Source organism: Tiliqua scincoides, chromosome 3 (assembly GCF_035046505.1).
Source record: "Tiliqua scincoides isolate rTilSci1 chromosome 3, rTilSci1.hap2, whole genome shotgun sequence".
Taxonomy (NCBI): Eukaryota; Metazoa; Chordata; class Lepidosauria; order Squamata; family Scincidae; genus Tiliqua; species Tiliqua scincoides.
In genome coordinates, this window is record NC_089823.1 from 198874207 (window position 1) to 198895909 (window position 21703).

The following is a 21703-nucleotide window of genomic DNA, read 5'->3' on the forward strand; positions in this document are numbered from 1 at the left end:
TCTGGAATCAACCTACCACATAAGAGCAGAATCAATAAGCACAGTGCCTCCAGTTGCCACACCTTACAGGTGTTTCAGAACAATATCCTGGATGATGTTTTCAAAAGCTGCTAAGTCCAGAAGAATCACCAAATTGCACTTCCCCTATTTAATGCCTTGCGAAAGTCAACCTGTCATCCTGTCAACCAGGATGAACAAGGCAGTTATTTAAGAAAAGAACTTCTGGATCTGGCTTAAAACTGGGTCAAATGCCAGACTGGAATGGGAGTCTAGACAGTTTCACTCAAAACCGTATACTGTAGTTTTATATGTCAAAAGTACACAGGTTTGTTTTGACTAATACTTAGTCGTTCTTGTGTCAGTACTAAGCAAGACAGAATGGAGAAAAGAAAGGCCTAAAGCAACTGGCTCTTTTCATACGAGTTACGTTTCAGTGATCTGCACTGTTATACTCACTGAACTTTGCAACCAAACCCAAAGAAACTTGTCAGTGAATCATTCTCTGAATCATTCTTAATCAGGGAAGGCAGCAAACACACCCCTCCTTGGTGCTGCCCACTGACTATACAACTTGTAAACTTGTAAATACAGTGTATGACCCAATGGCACAGCATCTGTTTGCTTATATGAACTGAACTCTAAGTCCAGAGTGTGCATAGAAAAAACTATTTGAAGCAGAGGTACAAGAAGTGGACAAGCTCTATCTTGTACGCTCAGCCAGGCAGAAAAACAACATAGATGACTTGCTTGCTCATGCAGCAGCTTACAGTTTTAACTCCAGGCACCAAGTGCTGCCAGTGGGGCAAAGAAATTTTTTTAGAAAGAAATTTGGGTGTCTTTAGTTCCTTATTTGGCTATGCGTTTAATCATACCTTCAATCCCTCTTTGTGGAAACCTTAAACACACGAGTTCATATCACTACTTGTATTATCACAGCTCACTAATTGTTCATGTTTTTATAAATTATAAGAGGACAGGCTCTTGAAGAGATTACCTGCTCCTTTTGTTAAAAGAATACTATCCAAGATAGCCATGAAGTTGGAGCACTGGGTTTTCTTATCTCACATTCTGTAAATATATTTTATTCACCTTGCTCCTAACCAGGGGGGAAACGTCAAAATTGGCTTCAATCAAGTAGGTATTCTGCCTTAGTATCTGCAGGTATTAACAGCTTCCAGTATTCTTTTTATGAACCTTCTGCTTGCTATAACTGGAGGTGCACAAGAGTTGAATCAGAAGTGGCAGCAAAAATGCACCAATTAGATGCCTGTTTTCCAGCTTCTACAGAAATAGTCCTTGACAGCTGGAATTCTTCTACAGACTTTCTATGCTATTCACATGTGCCAAGGCCCTGACCTTTCACTTCACCTCAAGTTCCATACAACAGCTTTAAAAAAAAGTTAAGATTACTACCATGATCTACAAGCAAAGCAGAATGTAAACTTGCAGCCACTATCTCAATAAGACCAGAAACACTATAATTTCCAACTTTTTTATTTTCAATAATCTCCACAAAACACAATTTATAGAACTGCCGCCACAAAGGATCTCCAGCTTCCCAGGTCATGCCCCAGTTGGCCTACACTTTTCCAATAAGGTTCTGTTATTTTATACCTTCAATAAGGACAGTTAAAAGAATATTTGTCTGCCGTTGAGTTCAGAGACCCCAGTGTTTCGTCTTGTTTGTTCATATTGAAAAAGCCAAGAAAATTGTTTGCGCTCTGTGCACACTCACCATATAGACATTTAGGGGCCATCGCTTTACACAGTGCATTTTCCATCACAGAAGTGGTTTCTGTGCAGGAAAATGGGAGTCACATTCACAGGTTTCTTTCAAAGCAACAACTAGAAAAAGGATTCCTTGAAAGTGACCCTATAAAACCTGTGGTATCCTTACTAGCACACTGAAATTATCTCTAAAGGTAAAAATAACTCAGATAAATTCTAGAACAAGTTATTAGATGTGAACTCCTAAGAGTCGTCAAACAATTCACAAGCAAAATTTTACAGTATTTTACAGTATTTAAATTAATCAAAATTTTATGGAATTTTGATTAATTCCATTAGTTCACACAAAACTATCATCAAGCATTTTCCTTCAATATTTCCTACCACGCTTCCCCTTTCATTTGTCAATATGATCATTTTCTTCATTTGTTACAGAAGATGGCATTATTTCTGTTCCATCAGCCATTCTATCTGATTAACTGTGTTTCAGACATCAGTTCAAAATTCCAGCATCTTTAATATCATGTTACTAAAAGGTAAAACATTTCAATTTGAAAACCTTTTACTGCCACAATTAAAGGATCAAGTTTCAATACCACTGAATAGGTGCACATATAAAAGTAATATAAAGAACTTCAAACTTACATTAAACCCAAAGAGAGCCAAGGAGAAGCCTACAGTTGACCTCTCATTACATGCCACAGCTGCTCATAAATGGATGCGTAACAAAAATAACCCATCTGCAATTGTTTTCTTTAACAGCTCCCTTCCCCCAAGCAGATGCAGAGCAGTCTTGATGCTGAGGTATTAGCTGAAGTATTGCCTCAGCTATCATCACTTTGTACAAGGAGAACAAAAGGCCAGTGTTAAAGCAATTCATCTGCTAGTAGTGAAAGAGGCCACAAAACAAGCCTTTTGTAAAAATTTTTTAGAAAACTAAAGACAAGACTAGCAAATTCAGAAATACAGCGTCCATTACAGGTGAGAAACAGTCAAGCTACACAAGCTCAGGTAATAAAATAAAGACTACTGTACAAAAATAGAAACTGAGAAAGAGGTCATTTCTACTTTTACTAGATATATAAATTAATGTGATTCTCTTTACAAACATGAGAGATGGTACATTCTTCCCTGTGAACCTGTCTTATAGAATAACAGCCAAATAATGCCCCCTAGTGATACACTAGGCTCACTGAGGCTCACTGAGAACAGAAAAATTAGGAACTTTTGGGGTTGCTCAGTTCTTCCATTAATGAAGTAATTTCCTTTCATTATTTCCTTGTATTTTCAAAACTAATGATTTACATCCAAGTTTTCTCAAGACTTGGAATAATTCCATCCATTCTGTTTTTGTCCCTGGACTTTGGATTCATCCAGCTTACATAGTGAATTCTTTAAAAACTTCCTTCCAAAGTTTTGTCAATTTGGCTAAATTTGATTACTGAGCATTCATACTGTAAAGATCAGATTATCTTCTCAGTGCTCCAAAAACACTGTTTCCATTCCTGGTGATATCAAAACTGCTTATAAATAGGTAGGTTTCACTTTCACAAAATTACATAACAATTTTGCAATTGGACATTTATCCTATCAATCTACTCAGAAAGTTTGTATGAAATCCCTGGCTGGGGGAGCAAGAAATTGATTAGAAAAAAGATAGTCAAGCAAATATGACACTGAACAGTTAACCCATTTTTGCCCAGCCCACAGGTGTACACATTTGGTCCCTGTTGCTTATATGAAACATTGGGCAGAAATGGCTTAAATAAGCCTGTTCCACTTCTGTGATGGTGGACCAATCACTACTCTGTTCTTCTGTTTCCATCTCTTGTATGTTTGGTTTATCTAGACAGTATGACAATTTTTCCATGATGATTCCATAGTATAATCTTGTTTAGTTTTGCAATGATGTCTGAACAAAGGAGATGCATTCATACTTGAATAAAGCTGAAAGGAGAAGACTGGAACACAATATTGTGGTAGCAAGAGTCACCATGCATACCAATGTAAGATGATGTTTGAGCCCAACCGGTATCTGCAGTTTCAATTCCTTGCTTACCTACAAAGGGAGAGTTGAGTTGTTAAAAGATAAATAGGACACTTTTTGCTCAAAGTGTTTATTCCATATTAGCCTTCATATTTTAACTGCTTTTATTTCTTTTCTTTCTTTTTTTTTGTGCCGTACATTAGGATATGTTGTTCCTTCACAGTTAATTTTGGCACTTACCATTTGAAATGGCTCACTGTTCCCACCTCCTTTAATAATTATTTCCTACAGCAGAGCTTTTTAGACTGGGGCATCATGACACCCCAGCCTGTGGGCCTTGGCCTCTGCCCCCTTAAGGGGTGGGGGCAGCCAGGAAGCAGGGAGGAGGCAGCAAAGTGTTCCCTAGGATTGTGCCACTTGGGGCTGCAGGGGCTTGGGTGCACTTACCAGAGCCTCCTGCAGCCTCCCAGGGGTGCAGAGAGCCCTGTGCGACCTTCTGCAGAGCCCCTCGCAACTTCAGAAGTGGAAGTGGAGCGATCGCACTCCACTTCCGCAAAACCGGAAGTGGAACGCGATTGCTCCACTTTCACTTTCAAAGCTGTGGGGAAACCTGCAGAAGGTTGCGCAGGGCTCCCCGCACCTGCAGGAGGCTGCAGGAGGCTCTGGTAAGTGCACCCAAGCCCCTGAAGCCCCTTGAGAGGCACAATCCTGGGGATCGCACTGCTGCCTTCCCCCAGACCCCGCTGCCTCCCCCCCACCCCTGCAAAGACTTAGAGTTGTTTTCAAACTCCCAGAGAGTTTGAAAACCGCTGTCCTACAGCACTGCATTGAAAACCTGGAAAGTGAAACACTTCCAATCAATAAACCCCTCTGTCAGGAAACTGGGACTTCAATTCTGTATAGTTAGGCTGCTAAAATACGACTGAAATCAAGAAAAGCTCAGCTTGATCAGATCAAAAGTCCAGCATTTCTACAGTGTCCAAACCCAGTGAGTCTGGGAAGCCTACAGTTTCTTAATCTACTGCAGAGGTTTCCAAAATGGGCATGAGATGCATTTCCAGGGGCATCATGGGACATGCCCTGTCCAACCCACTCGGCAGCATGACACACTGGAATGCAATGTGGAGATGTAGAATGGCAGACAGGGCTTTCTGCGGAGAAGGGCCCATCCTTCCTCCCTCCCTGCACCTTTTTGTGCTATTTTTGAAGGGTTTTTTTTTCCTGGCACAGCCCAGAAGTAAGTGGTGCTGACATCAGCACGTCATCACCATTTACTTCCAGGTTCAGAGCTCGACAATAGTATTGTGGGCCAGGTTATTTTGGGAAGCTGGAACTTTCCACTAGAACAAAAAAATAACCAATAGAAATAAGAAACATGAACATACAGGTTTGAACTTCATGCTATCCCAACGACAGATATACAAATCCTTCTGGGAACATGGCGCTTCTATTTCAGTTTCTTTCAAACATTCCATCGATAAGAAGGCTAGGAGAAGCAAATATACACAACATAAACTTAGTTGGAAACTTAGGAAATTGTGACTAGAAATGCACTATTTCCTACCATTCTGAATTCCTGTTTAAATATCTCACTCAGATCTCCATCAAAGCATAAGATTCTGCCTCCCTGTCCCCAAGATTTGTGATACTGTACCACCTCTCTTTTCATTCACCTCCCAATTTGTTATTCGATCTCATTCCCAAAGTAGAAAGTAATTCTCACATTTCTGGGAACTGATCAATATTTCTGGATTCTTTAACACCACAGAGATTTTTCCACCACTCCCTGTTGGTCGGTGATATCGGCAGTGCAGAGGTAATATTGCTCTAAAACAGGAAACGCATTCAGGGTCAGGTCTCATGTAAATGAGAACAGAAACTTCAGTGGCTAAGTACTCAGGAACTTCCAAATCTATATCATCTGTAATCACCAAGGCCTGTAGAAAAAAACCAAAAGCACAATTAAAAACAAAGTTATTATAGAATACAGTCCAGGTACAGACAGAAGTATCGGTGTAAAGCATTCTTTCGATAAGTTCCAGGGCAGGTTCTGGTGTCACATTCCTGTACCTGCTGCTTAACAATGGAAGTACAGGTTTAGACAAAAACTGCCAGAGGCATCAGAAAGGTCAAATGTGGATCTGACACACAAATATTGCAAAATGTTCAAAGAAAGTTTTTTTCTAGCCTTTCCAATGTGATGAAATTTCAAGTCTACAGTGGGCTTTTCTAAATCATTTACTTACATCTTTAAAACACTAACATTGGAATATAAGATTACAGCCAATCCTTACAGCTGCAGTTCTCAAACTCTCAGGGATTTTTTTTTTAAATTTTACCTTTAAATAGCAATCCCCTTAGTAGGACTTAGGGCTCAATCCTATCCAATGTTCCAGTGCCAATGCAGCCCTGAAGTAAGAGAATAAACATCCCCTTACCTTTAGGAGGCCTCCATGATTGCCCCCCCCCCACTGCAGGATGCAGCGTATGCCCCGTTGGTGTGGCTGCATCAGTGCTAGAAAGTTGGATAGGATTGGGCCCTTCACTGGATATCATATGTGAGGTATGGGGGTGTGTCTTAACATTTTCAAGTTTCCCAAAAATAGGAAAATGTACATCATAGTACTTGATATCAAATAGAATTTTTATTTCTCTTCACGGGCTCTTAGCCCGTGGCTCTTAGCCGGGGGCTCGTGCCCGGAAGATCGGGTGCCCTTTTGAACAGTGGACCAATTCAACAGCGGTCAGATTTCCTCCCCTTCTGTTGCGGCAGGGGAGAGAGGAGCAACAGCTGTTTTATAGCAGAGGATCTGCCTGCAGGCCAGTCTCAGAAGGTGGGCCTCGCCACATGTCTGATTTCTCGGGAGGGAGCTCAGGGGAAGGGAAGGGTGTCACTATCAAGAGTGTGACGGGCCAGGGGAGATATGGTGGTGGGGGTCGGACAGGCCGTTACAGGAGAAGGAGAGTTTATCACAGGCTGATCATCTCCCCTTCTGGTCCTTCCCCCAATTCTCGGATACCTGGTGGTCCTGGTGGTGAGTCCCTGGATCTGAAGCTGCTGCTTTTGAATGCCAGGTCGGTGAATAACAAGACCTGTATCATCCGGGATATGATCCTGGATGAGAAAGCTGACCTGGTATGCATTACGGAGACCTGGTTGGACGTGGAGGGAGGCATTAGTCTCTCTGAACTTTGTCCGCCAGGTTTCCAGGTGTTGCAGCAGCCAAGATTGCAGGGACGGGGAGGGGGAGTTGCAGTGGTCTATCGTGAGTCCATCTCCCTTACCAGGTGCCCTGTCCAGCAGTCTCCTGGGTTCGAGTGCTTGCATGTTGTGTTGAGAGGGCCGGACAGGATTGGGATTCTGTTGGTGTACCGCCCGCTCTGCTGCCCAACAGTCTCCCTGCCTGAGCTGACTGGGGTGATCTCGGGGGTGGCATTGAAGGCCCCCTGCCTGTTAGTGCTGGGGGACTTCAATGTTCATGTCGAGGCCCCTGCGGCAGGTGCAGCTCAGGATTTCATGGCTGCCATGACAACCATGGGCCTGTCCCAGAAGATCTGGGCCCCAACACATACAGCAGGACACGTATTGGACCTGGTGTTCACAGCTGGGCACGGGGGCAGCGATCTGGATGTAGAGGAGATCAAGATCACTCCGTTGTCATGGACAGATCACTTCCTGGTAGGGTTTAGGCTTGTTGCGACTTCCTTCCTCCGCAGAGGCGGGGGGCCGTTTTCTATGGTCCGCCCCCCGAGGCTAATGGATCCTGAAGGTTTCCTGAGGGCCCTGGGGGATTTTCCCACTGCCAAGACTGGCGCCTCATCTGTGGCCCTGGTCGACCTCTGGAACGGGGAAATGGCCAGGGCTCTGGATGAGATTGCTCCGGAGCAACCTCTACCACGTCGCAGACTCGGAGCGGCTCCTTGGTTCACTGAGGAGCTGCGATGAAGCGGCAGGGCAGGCGTCTAGAGCGACGGTGGCAGAAAACTCGCGATGAATCCAATCGAACACGGAGTAGAGTTCATTATAGAGTCTACTCCATGGCGGTGGTAGCAGCGTAGAGATCATTCTTCTCTGCTACCATTGCGTCTGCTGATAGCCGTCCGGCAGAGCTGTTCCGTGTGGTGCAGGGCCTCCTTCATCAGGCCCCTCTGGTAGTCCAGGAGGAATACACGGTCAGCCGCTGCGACGTGTTTGCCCAACACTTTGCAGATAAAATCAATCGTATTCGTCGCAACTTGGATGCCACATTGACAATGTCTGATGATGTCCCCTTGGCAACTGCTTGTCCAGTGTTGTGGGATTCTTTTCAGCTTGTGCAGCCTGAGGATGTGGACAGACTCCTTTGGAGTGTGAGGCCGTCTGCCTGCCTGTTTGACCCTTGCCCAGCTTGGCTGATTAGAGCTGCCCGGGGGGGACTGGCTGAGTGGACGGGGAGGGTGGTCAATTCTTCCTTGGTGGAGGGGACGTTGCCGCTCGCCTTGAAGCGGGCGGTGGTTCGCCCCCTCCTGAAAAAGCCCTCCCTGGATTCCACTGTGTTGAATAACTATCGGCCAGTCTCCAACATCCCGTTTCTGGGCAAGGTAATTGAGCGGGTGGTGGCAACCCAACTCCAGAGGGTCTTGGATGAAGCGGATTATCTGGATCCTTTTCAATCTGGTTTCAGGCCGGGCTTCGGAACAGAAACTGCCTTGGTCGCCTTGGTGGATGACCTACGCCAGGGACTGGACAGGGGGAGTGCGTCCCTGTTGGTCCTGCTGGACCTCTCGGTGGCTTTCGATACCATCGACCATGGTATCCTTCTGGGCCAACTGGCCGAGTTGGGAGTTGGAGGCACTGTTTTGCGGTGGTTCCGCTCCTACTTGGAGGGTCGGTCCCAGATGGTGGTGCTGGGGGATGCCTGCTCAACACCCTGGCCTTTGAGGTGCGGGGTGCCGCAGGGTTCAATTCTGTCCCCCATGCTATTTAATATCTACATGAAACCGCTGGGAGAGGTCATCCGGGGGTTTGGAGTGAGGTGCCATCAATATGCTGATGACACCCAGCTCTATCTCTCCTTTCCTCCAGATTCCAGGGTGGCGGTTGAGGGCCTGGAGCACTGTCTGGAAGAAGTAAGGATCTGGATGGGGGCTAACAAGCTGAAATTAAATCCGGATAAGACAGAGGCTCTCCTGGTTCGGAAACCCTCGATGCAGGTGCTGGATTATCGACTTGCTCTGAATGGGGTTGCACTCCCTCTGAAGGAGCAGGTCCGCAGCTTGGGGGTCCTCCTGGACTCGCAGCTGCTCCTGGATTCCCAGGTGGCGGCTGTGGCTAGGGGGGCCTTTGCTCAGCTTCGGCTGGTGCGCCAGCTGCAGCCGTACTTGGATCGTGCAGACCTGGCCACGGTGATCCATGCCACGGTGACATCGAGGTTAGATTATTGTAACGCGCTCTATGTGGGGCTGCCCCTGAAGACGGTTCGGAAACTGCAACTAGTGCAGAATGCGGCAGCCCGTGTGGTCACTGGAGCTAGGCGGTTTGACTCTGTCAGTCCGCTTCTCCGGGGGCTGTATTGGCTGCCCATTCGTTTCCGGGTCCAATTCAAGGTGCTGGTTTTGACCTTTAAAGCCCTATACTGCTCTGGGCCAGGATATCTTAGAGACCGCCTACTCCCGTACAATCCGGCTCGCCCTCTCAGGTCATCTTTTTACAAGTGCCGCCACCCAAGGAGGTCCGGGGGGCGGCTGCAAGAAATAGGGCCTTCTCGGTAGTGGCACCAACATTATGGAACTCCCTTCCCCTTGACTTGAGAATGGCTCCCTCTCTTGAGAGTTTCCGGCGAGGCCTGAAGACACTGCTGTTTACTCAAGCCTTCTGATTCTTTGGCCTTTTTAACATTTTTTACACATTTTGTAGTTTTTACAGGCCTGACTCCTCTGTGACTTGCTCTTTTGTACACTTTTTATTCTGTCTTTTAATCTGACGACTGTTTTTTAAGGTCGCTGTTAATGTGTTTTTAATGTTTTTATCTGCAATTTGTCTTAATCTATGTTTTTAAATGTGTTTTTTTTTACATGTTGTTAGCCACCCTGGGTCCCTTTAGGGAGAAGGGCGGGTTATAAATAAAGTTTTATTATTATTATATTATTATTATTTCAGTGAGCACAAATGTGATTTTTTCCCCAAAAAAACAAGGCCATGGTCTTATAACTTTAAGGAAACCATGGTTTTAAGACATTTTCAGCAACCCTGCCACTGGAACTAAAAAGTCTTGACACATAAATCTTCAATAAGCTAGATTTTTTTTTTAATGCTGGCATTTGACCTCCAAAACACAAAGCTTTAAAATAATTATCTCCAAGGAACAAATATAAAAGATAATTAGATTCTACTAAATTAATCCAATTTAATACATATACTTACTAATTTAGTTTACAGACCAAGTAGTTGGACACATTCCCCTATTTGTTTCCAACAAGGACAAGACACTTGTTGTTTTGTGTCCTATTCCAAATTAGCTTCTCTTCGCCAAAATCAGTCAGTCAATCTAAATTCTTACCTGAGTGAGATTGTGCATTTGTAAAGATGTCAATTCATAGGGATCCACATAAAGTCCTTTTGGAAGGTGTACTTTCACTGCCACAATACTGCTTCCTGTGCCTTCATCAACTGTACCAAAATTTACCCTAATCAGGAGATCTCTGACATTTAAAGAAAACAAATGACAAGTTCTTTCAAAAGATTTCAAATCCTTTCCAAAGGATACAAACAATTTCAAAAGCACACTGGTTTCACTTTTGTGTAAAACATTTCTAAAAGCCTGTGAGACTTTTCTGAGGTGACAACCAATTCTAAGAAAAATTACTAGGGAATGAGCAGGACTTGATCTGTGTATGCAGAGGATCAGGCTCTAAATCTTGTTCTCATCCCTGTTCACATTCACACCATAGAATGTTATTATCATCTCTGAACTGACAGAACTGAAGTTAAAGAGGAATCTCAGTCCAGTTAATCCTGTGTCATTTTAATAGGACTATACTTCAATGTAAGGAAATAATGGACTTGGGGCTCACTTCTATCCAACTTTCAAGCACCGGTGCAACCTCAATGCAGCCCCACATTAAGGGAACAAATTTTCCCATAACAGGACTATACTTCAATGTAAGGAAATAATGGACTTGGGGCTCACTTCTATCCAACTTTCAAGCACCGGTGCAACCTCAATGCAGCCCCACATTAAGGGAACAAATTTTCCCATACCTTGAGGAGATCTCTGCGACTGCCTTCCCATCACAGGAAGCAGTGCATACCCATTGACACAGCAGCACCGGCACTGGAAAATTGGATAGGATTGGGCCCTAAGGCTGCAATCCAATACACATTTACCTGGGAGTAAGTCCTACTGACCTCCATGGGGCTTACTTCTAAGTAAACATGCATAGGAGTGCACTGTTTGTTGCCTTTGAACCCATATGACTGAGTACAGATGAATACTTATATAAAACAAATATAACATTATAATATGTATCAGTGGTTCTTAAACTTTTAGGGAGATTTACTCCCTAATGAGGGCAGTAACACATTCCCAGGATCATGTCGCTAAGGGAAGTGAGCGGGGTTCTTGTACTTACTTTCACTAATGTAGGGCTTCTGCAGGCTCCAGGAGGTGCAGGGAGCTCCACACAGCCCTCTGCAGGGCTCCCCAATACTTGGAATGATGAGACATAAGCACATGCAAAGCACTTCCTCATTGCGTCATAAAGAGTAAGTGCTTTGCACACGCTTATGCCTCAACATTCCAAGCATCAGGAGCCCTGCAGAGGGCTGCATGGGGCTCCTAGCATCTCCTGGAGCCTGAAGCAGCCCTACATTAGTGAAAGTAAGTACATGCACCTCCCCTCACCCCCTTAGCAACACAATCCTGGGGACTGCATTGCTGCCCTCTTCTCTTAATAGGACAGGAGAACCTTTACACAAACTGGTGTGTCGCAACCCACCAGTCTGAGAACCACTGATATATATAATGAAACCATATACATACATGCCATTACACTATTTTTTAATGTTATCAGTTCACTTGTTAGTTACGCTGCATACATGCTAACATGATTAGGCAAGTACAAAAGTGTGAACACATACCTATGAACACACTCATAACAAAAGTACTGCCCAATGTCATGTTACCATAAACCCACCTGTGAAAGCCATTTTTCAAAAGTTGCTGCATGACCTCAGGACATCGGTTTTCTGCATCTACAAAATAAACCAAAAATTAGGTGAGAAATTTTTCTGTTTTCACCCCATTAACATGTTTTTCAGCAACATAAAAGGAAAGCAGCCACAACATCATTGCTCTGTGTTTCCCCTAGAAGCAAAAAACCAGAGTTCTCTGCCATCTGCCTTCCACCAGAGAGGACACTGACCTTTGCAGTGGTCAGAGAACCCTAATTACATTTATGGCTATGTTTTCTGGCAAAGGGGGAAAAAGAGTCTAAGAACAATTAGAAATCAAATTTATTTCCCTGGCCTTTTGACAAATCCCGGGGCAGAAGTGAGTTTGCACTGGCCCAGACAGGCCAACATAGGGGGTGATAGATCGGTGGAACTGGGGTGGGGAGGAGGCACTACTGGATAGGGGAGGGTGGTCAGGGAGGCAGATCGGGACTGGGAGGGGGTGGAACCAGCTGCTGCAGCACATACTGTATCCTAACCCCCCTCCCTGGCCCAAGCAATCCTGCTCGGATTATGCTAGTGATTTTGCTGGCACAGATCCAAGTAGCCCCACAGGGGTGGCTGGAGTGCTACACAGGAAAAGGCCTTATCCCAAGTTGTCCTTCAGCCACCTCCTAACCTGCACTGAATACAGTGGCGCCTGTCTGTTCCAGCACACGTTAGGATTCGGTTGCCCCTCACCAACTACCTATAGGGAAAAAAACTCAGTTTTCAACTTACACACACATTCTGCCATGCAAACAAATAAAGTAATCCAAAAGGCAAAGATGTCCATCTGAACTACCAAGGCATCTCAGGATGAAACTTTAAGAAAAAAGAAATCACATTATTCTGACAAAATTTACAACACTTTATATCAAAATTGTATAGTAGCAGTAATATGTATTTGTTTGGTTCACAGCAGTATGGATTAGTTCAACCTAAGGAAACACTTTAGTGGGTCTTAACCTTGTGGTATCATTGACCCCTTTGAGAATATGATGAAAGCTATGGACCCCTCCTCAGAAAAATGCACATAAACAAAAAATATTTGCACCCAATTCATGGAGCCTCTGAAGCCCATCCATGGACCCCTGGTTTTGAATCCCTGGTTTAGATGAAAATCCTTATGGATGGAGGAGAATAAGCAGAATGGCACATTATAGCTTCCAGTGTACAGGTTGGTCTGGACCCCCCATGAATACTGAACCCAACTGATAATGGAATCCATGGGTGGGGCCATCAGAGGACCCCTGGACACAAAAAGAACATGACCTGAACACAGCCTTCTGGTTGCATTCAGAGGTGTTCTGAGGCCCATAGAGGCTGCACATGGCCTCAGAAAGCTCCCAGAAAGCTCACCTGAGAAAGCTCGCCTGAGGTGTTGGAAAGGTATTTCCGGTTTTTGCAAAAATTGTAAGTGCCTTTCTGACACCTCCAGGAGGTGTTCTAAGGCCCAAAGAGGCTGAATGCAGACTCCCCAGACCTCAGAAAGCCTTCTGGACATGACCAGAAGGTGAGTTCAGGTGACAGCACCTGGAACTCGGCACCCATGCTGAGTCAAATCCATGAATAAAAAGGCCCAAGTTTCATATGCGTTGTTCTAAGCTCTCCCAGTGTTAAAGCATGGCAGTATGCTCTAAGTATCCATATTTGTCAGGGCTCAATCCTATAGAAATTTCCAGTGACAATGCAGCTGCAATGTAGCCCTGAGGAAAGGGAACAAATATTTCCTTACTTTGAGGAGGCCTCCATGACTGCCCCCCACCACAGGATGAAGTGAATGCCCCATTGGTACAACTGCATCAACACTGGAAAGTTGGATAGGATTGGGCCCTTAATTATGCTGGAAGACTAACGTAAGATGGATCATTTCAACAATTCTCATCCAGTGCTGACACTGTTAAAGATTCATAGATATACATTCTGACACAATAAACAGTGCAGTTTCAAAAGGAGAGTAAAAACTGCACTAAAGTATCTACAAAGGCTCTACACTTGGTCACCTGGATGACATTTTATATCAGTCACCTACATGTCTCCATATGAATAACAACATTAACACCAATATAATTTAATATTGTCCATGGCCTTAATTAACAAAAGAGCATTGCTGGATCAGGCCAAGGGCCCATCTAGGGCAGCTTTCTGTATCTCATAATTAATCACATTAATGCAGTAATAATATTTATGTAGCATTTTCTGAGTGTGTGTAGCTCTTCACCTGTGCTATCCTGAAGTTATCCTTACAACAATTTAGTAAGGTGAGTAGCATTGAAATCCTACACATATCTACTCCGAAGTAAGACCCACTGCATTCAATGGGACTTACTCCCACGTTAGTGGCATACTAATGTGATAAATCTTGTGTCAACCTCTATGTGCCAGTCGGTCATTATTTATTATATGTGCATATCCAGTGTCAACCACAGGTGAGCAATGTTGATTTTGCTATCTATGTTTATTTCGGACTTCTAGCCCCATGCCTGCTGAAGGCTACCTGGGTTACATGAAAATAAGATCCACTAAAACGAACAGACATTTCTTCCACATTAACTTCATATAAGATGATAAGGTGGAAACTGTTCAGAAATAAACCCCTCACCAATAAGGGCACTCTTGACAATAATATGGGAATCATTAAGCAAAGAAGTAATTTTTGTACATTTTGTTCTGAAGCCTCGCTTCAGGTTCTGACTTTCAATGAAACATTTCAATGTAGAAATGAGGGGCAGGGCCTTTTTACTGATAGCATCTAAGTTGTGGAATACTTTCACACTGAAAATACAAATAATTCCCTCCTTATGACTTGCCTTCTGCTTACAAGCATACCTCTTTGATATGTGCACTTATAAAAATCTGTCTAAATATTGTTTTATTATTTCAGATGATGATGCTGATATTGTCTGGTTTGAAATATTTGTCATAAGCCACCCAGGAGGGTTGGAAGGGCAGGAAAGAATTTTTCAATTAATTTTTGCTGTACTGAAAAAAGAGGGACAAAGTAATCCTCTAAAGCAGTGGTTCTCACACATTTAGCGCCAGGACCCATTTTTTAGAATGAGAATCTTGTCAGGACCCACTGGAAGTGATGTCATGACCAGAAGTGACATCATCAAGCAGGAAAACTTTTATTAATCCTAGGCTGCAATCCTACCCACACTTACCCAGGAGTAAGTTCCATTTACTAGCACTGTTAAAAGAATATGCATAGTAGCTTGTTAAAAGTACAGGTCTGTAACATCTCCCCAAACATAGTCACATATCATGGTAGCATCAAGTCTAATATACTAAAAATAAAATCTTGAAATGAATGGGGACCCACTTGAAATGGGCTTGCAGCCCACCTAGTGGGTCCCAACCCACAGTTTGAGAAACACTGCTAAAGTGGTGGCTGCCAGTCCACAGTGAACTTCCAGGAAATAAACAATTGTAATCATATGGCAGCACAGATATGGTACTGTCCCTGGTGCATTGGAAAAAGAATGGTCAGTCCCTGACACATGGGGGGGGGGGTTCATAAGAACACCAGAACAGCACTGCTGGAACAAGCCTGGGTCCAGCTTCCTGCACCTCACAGTAGCCCACCAGATGCCGCCGGTCCCAATTCTGTCCAATTTTCCAGTGCAGCTGTGTCAGTGGGGCATCCACTGCATGCTCTGTTGGGGAGGCAGTCACAGAGGCCTCCTCAAGGTATGGGAACATTTGTTCCTTCACCTTGGGGCTGCGTTGAGGCTGCACCAGAGTTGGAAAGTTGGATTGGACCGGGCCCTCAGGTAGCACACAGGACAACCTTAGACCTGCATCCTGGTGCCTCCCTTGCATCTGGCATTCTGACATAGCCCATTTCTGAAATCAGGAGGCTGCACATACGCATCATGGCTTGTAACCTGTGATGGAATTTTCCTCCAGAAACTTGTCCAATCCCCTTTAAAGGCATCCAGGACAGGTGCCATCACTGCATCATGTGGCAAGGAGTTCCACAGACTAATTACAGGCCGAGTAAAGAAATATTGCTTTGACCCAGTTAGTCCACTACACTGGGTGTCTATCCAGAAACGCAGTGCAGATTCCGGCCAACAGGTTCACCACCAATATGGTATTCTCCCTTAGACAGCTGCAGGAGAAATGCAGGGAACAACAACAGCCACTCTTTATAGCCTTTATAGATCTCACGAAGGCTTTCGACCTGGTCAGCAGGTATGGCCTCTTCAAGATTCTCCCTAAGATCGGCTGTCCACCCAGGCTCCTCAGCATCATCAGGTCTTTCCACGAGGACATGGAGGGCACTGTAGTCTTTGATGGCTCCACATCAGACCCCTTTGACATCCAAAGTGCAGGGAAGCAGGGCTGTGTTCTCATGCTGACCTCGTTTGGGATTTTCTTCGCTGTCCTGCTGAAGCAGGCCTTTGGACCTGCAACAGAAGGTATCTATCTCCGGACCAGATCAGATGGAAAGCTCAACCTCTCCAGACTGAGAGCAAAGCCCAAGTCCAGCTGAAATGTCTGCGTGACTTCCTCTTTGCCGACAATGCAGCTGTCACCGCCCGCTCTGCCAAAGATCTCCAGCAGCTCATGAACTGTTTTAGCAAGGCCTGCCAAGACTCTGAACTGACAGTCAGCCTGAAGAAAACGCAGGTCATGGTTCAGGATGTGGCCTCACCTCCCTGCATTGCAATCTCTGTGCATGAGCTGGAGGTTGTCCATGACTTTGTGTACCTTGGCTCAACGATCTCCGACACTCTTTCTCTTGATACCGAGCTAAACAAACGCATCGGTAAAGCAGCTACGTTTTCCAGACTCACAAAGAGAGTCTGGTCCAACAAGAAGCTGACGGAACATACCAAGATCCAGGTCTACAGAGCTTGCGTCGAGTCATGGACTCTTTGCTCACAACAGGAGAAGAAGCTGAACGCTTTCCACATGCGCTGCCTCTGACACATCCTCGGTATCATCTGGCAGGACAAAGTTCCAAACAACACAGTCCTGGAACGAGCTGGAATCCCCAGCGTGTATACACTGCTGAAACAGAGACGCCTGTGTTGGCTCGGTCATGTCGTGAGAATGGGCGATGGTCGGATCCCAAAGGATCTCCTCTATGGAGAACTTGTGCAGGGAAAGTGCCCTACAGGTAGACCACAGCTGCGATACATCTGGGAGAGGGATCTGAAGGACTTAGGAATGGACCTCAACAGATGGGAAACCCTGGCTTCTGAGTGGCCCGCTTGGAGGCAGGCTGTGCAGCATGGCCTCTCCCAGTTTGAAGAGACACTTGGCCAACAGACTGAGGCAAAGAGGCAAAGAAGGAAGGCCCATAGCCAGGGAGACAGACCAGGGACACACTATACTTGCTCCCAGTGTGGAAGGGATTGTCACTCCCAAATCGGCCTTTTCAGCCACCCTGGACGCTGTGCCAGAACCACCACTCAGAGTGGGATACCAGAGTCTTTTGAGACTGAAGGCTGCCAGCAATTCATGGCATGCTTGTGACTGGGGCTGCACAATTGAATGGGTCTGCCTGCCTTGAGAGGCGGGGAGGGGGTTCACAGGGGCGCCCGCTCTGGCTGGGGGGGGGCTGCCTGCTCTTTGGGGGGCGGGCATCGAGAGAGGGGTAGCCCTGCCGGCCTGCCTGGAAAGCCCCTCCAGCAACCCTCTGCGGACCTCACCCTCAAGGGGCGCCGCGGAGAGGGTCTGGCACCAGGACCGCGACAGTGGCTCCACGGGGTGAGCGCCAGCCTCCCGTCCACGAGCGCCCGCAGGAGGTTCACGGGGGGGGGGGGTGTTAAGCGGGCGGGAGCGCCGAGGGACGCCAAGAACCGCCCTCGGGCTCTCCCATAGAGGACTCTGCCCAAGTCCTGAGCGGCCCCCCGACCCCTTACCTCATCCCCGCGCCGCCTCTTCCGCGCAGGCGGCAGGCCCCGCCCACAGGCTGCCCTCAGCACCTGACTAGAAACCTCCACTCCTCAGCCACAGCTGGAAATAAACGCGGAAGGCGAACTGGCGCCACGGAAGCGTCCCGAGTGCTGCTCCTTCCTTCAGGCACTTGCGTAGACACTTCGGCAGAGGACCCCCCCGTCGGTCCTGCGCCGCTCAGTTGCTATGGTGACGCCAGTGCAGCACGTGAGATGAATGCGCACTGCGCAGGCGCGAGCTCTGCCTGGCGGGACCGCGGTCGCCGTTCCTGCTGTAGAGCTGCGCGCGGTCATACTCGGCGGCGCTGAGGCACAGATGAGCGCGGCGTTTTCTAGCCGAGGCCCCAGCAGGAGCGGAGATGTCCCTCGTGGCCAGGAAGTGCGGCGTCCGGTTCCAGCCTCCGTCCATCGTCTTGCTCTACGAAGACCGGCTCAGAAGCGCTCTGCGCAAGCGTGTCATGCCCGTCAGGGGGTTCTCCCGGTTCTCAGGTACGGCGCTGGTGCTGCTGCCCCGCTCCCTTCTGCAGAGTGGACTCCTTGGGTCAAGGGGCAGGCAAGAATGACTTCGGCCTGTGTTTCTCACACTGTGGGTCGGGAGCCACTAGGTGGGTGGCGAGCCCATTTCAGGTGGGTCCCTATTCATTTCAGCATTTCATTCCGAATACGTTAGACTTCGTGCTCCCACGAAGTGCATGTGGCTGCCTTTGGGGAAATGTTGCAGGTCTGTACGCTGAACAGAGCGCTGCGAAGATGCTTTGAACAAGGACAGTCAATGGGCCCTACTCCTGGGTAAGTGTGGGTAGGACTGCAGCCTCAGATTGTCAAAAATTTTCCTGCTTGATTATGTCACTTCTGGTCATGACATCACTTCTGGTGGGTCCTGACAGATTCTCACTCTAAAAAGTGGGTCCTGGTGCTAAATGTGTGAGAACCACTGGTTAACCCATTTTTTGTCCAGCCCACAGGTGTGCACATTTGGTCCCTGTTGCATATATGCAATGTTGGGCAGTAATGGCTTAAGCATAGACAGCTAATTTGTATATTCTGCCTACACATTATTTACTTAACATTTAAGGCAGATAGCACAATCAGCACTTGTACTGTTGTACATGTTCAAGAAAATACTATTATTTATCACATTTTCATACTGCCCTTCCTCCAACTCAGAGCGGTGTATACAGCTGCTCCCTTCTTTTCCTCACAACAACCCTGTGAGGCTGAGAGAAAGTGACTGGCCCAAGGTCACCCAGGAAGCTTTGTGGCTGAGGGGGGACTTAGACCTGGAAGATCCAGGTTCAAGTCCACCCCCCAAACCCCTACACCACCGTGGCCCATACTGAGAATTCTACTGGGAAGAAGGCATATGTTAAAATATATTTTATTTATTTATTTATTTGATTTGTATTCCACCTTTCTCCCCAAAGGGCACCCAAGGCGGCTAACAATCAAATTTAAAATACAAAGTAAAATACAAATAAACATTAAAAATAAAAAACAATTAAAACAAGATAAAATACATATTGGCAGCAGATTAAAAGCATGCAGTAAAAGACATAATATATAAAAGCAACCCTTATAAGGCCTCAAAGGCTTTCCTGAATAAAAAAGTTTTCAGGCCCCGCCAGAACATTAATTATGAGGAAGCTGCCCTCAATTCAAAGGGGAGGGAATTCCTTCGTGCAGGTGCCACCACCGAAAATCAGGTGTGCAAGTTTTCAAGAGAAGCTGTATCTGCTCAGAGCTGGTTGGCTGGTGCTTGTGACATTCCCATTGCCCCCTGAGCAACATTTTAAAAGGAAAGACGTTTCCTTTTAAAAACATTAATAAATCACTGAATGAACAGGCATACGTTAATGTTCATGCAGCATCTTTTGAAATAAAGGCAGACCACCCATTTTAAGGTCTGGGCAGGGAGGGATAAACTTGATAGCTCAGTGTGCAGTTATACGCAGTTCTGTCATTTCAGTAGCAAAGCTGGACTCATCCCTTGCTTGAGGGCTGCACTGAGCTCTCTCTTTTCTATTGTCTTTTTTCCCAGATTGACATATACAGATAGGAATGTAAGGTACAGATAGAAATGTACCATAATCAGCATTGATTATAGAAGGTTCATGCTCAATTTTATGCCAGCCCTTCTGTTGTTATCTCCATTGTTCTTGGTGGGGCATGTAGAAAAATGGATGTCTTTTCAATCGGGTTCATGAAGGTTTCTTCCTCCAACTTGCAGCAATTATGCCATTCATTAATGCCGGCTGGTGCTGGGCTAGTGCAGGGCAGGCGCCCAGCCTCCACCGCTCGGCAGACTCACAGACCGCCGAGCCGTGGCACGGTAAGGCGGGGCAGGGAGGAGGCGTTCCGGGGAGGGGACAAGCTGGTGGGGGACAGAGAGAGGGCAGGGGGGAGGTTTGACGGGGAGGCGGAGGCGAGGAGAGGGCGGGCAGGAGGCAATCCGGGGGAGCAAGCAGGGAGGTGGGTCCATAGAGCTCTGCTCCACCGGATCCAAGGCATTCATGTGGGGCTTGGCACCCTATGCGAACGCCTTTACTTTACCGCCGACCTTTTGGTCAGCAGTAAACTGAGTAGCCCTATTGCAGGACTACTTCCCTTACCCGGGAGAAGGGGACAAATGTCCCCTTCTCCTGAGGTGCCACCTGTGGTAGCCTAAGGTGCGCAGGATCCGGTGGCAGCCATTCTTGGTGCCACCGAGGCTGGGCGCCCCAGGAAGCTCAGGATTGGGCTGCCCGTAAACTTCAGAAATCTAATGCATGGTACCACTTCTATATCTGAAACACAACAGCAACAGAAAGTACAGTATTCTCAGAATTCTGTCAGACACCCATCTGAAATTAATGTCTGATCAACTTGCACATTATGGTTATTTCTGATCTTTTCAATACACACATCATAAGGAGAGAAACAAGGTAAGAAATAGAAATTCCTCCTTTTCCCAGATTGGTTTATGAAAAACACTTTTAAATGCATACTTAAATGCATTTAATGCAAAATGTATTGGAAATTTTGTAAGCTGGCTTGTTTGTTCTTTGGTACAGATTGCAGCAGGGCAGCAGAACAGCTAAAGAACAACCCTCGGCACAAGACCTATTTGGAAGGCGTCTCTGTGCAGCAGCTAGAGAAGTTACACAGTTTATTAAGAGGCCACTTGAGGGGACAGAGTTTGACTCAGAGTTTGGAACAAATTCAAAAAGAAGAAACAATTGACCCAGAGGAGGATATGAATAAGCTGGATGACAAGGAGCTTGCAAAAAGGAAACAAATCATGGATGGACTGTTTGAAAAGAATAGAAAAAAGAAAGATGATCCTGATTTTGTCTACAATATAGAGGTGCAATTCCCACAGGATGAAGACCTTGAATCCTGTGGCTGGGATGCAGAATCAGATGATGAATTCTAATCCAGAATCAAGTTCTCAAGTGGATTCATATAACTCAAGCACCCTCGTTATTCATCTGTTGCCTTTTGTACTGTCGAAATAAATCAGGGCTTATGCCTTTTTCTGACATTTTAAGTTGTTGTGTAAAATGTTTTCTGAGATGCCTGGTAACCAGGCTCAAAATAATTGTTTGAGTCTGACTCAAACAGAATTGTTATAGCCGCTCTCAAAGAATTGTTTACTGATTCATGGCTAGTTTCTTTACACTGACATATATACTGTCTTCAGTTAAAAAAAAATAGTGGGTCTGTGGCTTTATTATTTCACTAAGTGTTTCTTCAGTTAGCTAGTATTTGAAAACAAATAGAAAAACACTGTTTGTTCAATGAACTAGTTTGTTCAATTATCTGTTACCAAAATTTATGCCAAAATGTCTTGGCCTTCATTTAGTAACCTTTTTTTTAAATTTCACAAGGGTAAATTTCACTACAAAA

At 45.8% G+C, this 21703-nt stretch overlaps 2 protein-coding genes across 5 annotated transcripts; one reads left to right on the forward strand and one right to left on the reverse strand.

Moving 5' to 3' along the window:
• Positions 1-1489: 1489 nt before the first annotated feature.
• PIGX (phosphatidylinositol glycan anchor biosynthesis class X) lies at positions 1490-18024 on the reverse strand. Of its 4 annotated transcripts, none has more exons than XM_066620996.1 (7): positions 17786-18024; positions 12648-12731; positions 11891-11948; positions 10255-10396; positions 5439-5652; positions 5101-5201; positions 1490-3787 (listed from the first exon to the last, which is right to left on the reverse strand). In XM_066620996.1, exons 2-7 carry the CDS (start codon positions 12700-12702, stop codon positions 3623-3625), a joined length of 735 nt encoding a protein of 244 aa, XP_066477093.1. In that variant the 5' UTR covers positions 12703-12731; positions 17786-18024; the 3' UTR covers positions 1490-3622. The 4 variants fall into 4 exon arrangements, with proteins under 4 accessions (XP_066477093.1, XP_066477095.1, XP_066477094.1 ...); XM_066620998.1 differs by lacking the exon at positions 17786-18024 and adding an exon at positions 16096-17008; XM_066620997.1 differs by lacking the exon at positions 17786-18024 and adding an exon at positions 15780-16085.
• Positions 17795-21703, forward strand: CEP19 (centrosomal protein 19). Its single transcript, XM_066621001.1, has 2 exons — positions 17795-18307; positions 20869-21703. Exons 1-2 carry the CDS (start codon positions 18178-18180, stop codon positions 21228-21230), a joined length of 492 nt encoding a protein of 163 aa, XP_066477098.1. The 5' UTR covers positions 17795-18177; the 3' UTR covers positions 21231-21703.

Bases quoted from the DNA above. Each gene is read 5' to 3' on its own strand.
- PIGX (XM_066620996.1), bottom strand. From the start codon at position 12,702: ATGGACATCTTTGCCTTTTGGATTACTTTATTTGTTTGCATGGCAGAA. The intron at 10,397-11,890 runs GTGGGTTTATGG...TTTAAATGTCAG, and splicing joins TTGAAAAATGGCTTTCACAG to AGATCTCCTGATTAGGGTAA. The intron at 5,202-5,438 runs GTGAGAATTACT...TGCTTCTCCTAG, and splicing joins ATTGATCAGTTCCCAGAAAT to CCTTCTTATCGATGGAATGT.
- CEP19 (XM_066621001.1), top strand. From the start codon at position 18,178: ATGTCCCTCGTGGCCAGGAAGTGCGGCGTCCGGTTCCAGCCTCCGTCC. The intron at 18,308-20,868 runs GTACGGCGCTGG...TCTTTGGTACAG, and splicing joins GGGGTTCTCCCGGTTCTCAG to ATTGCAGCAGGGCAGCAGAA.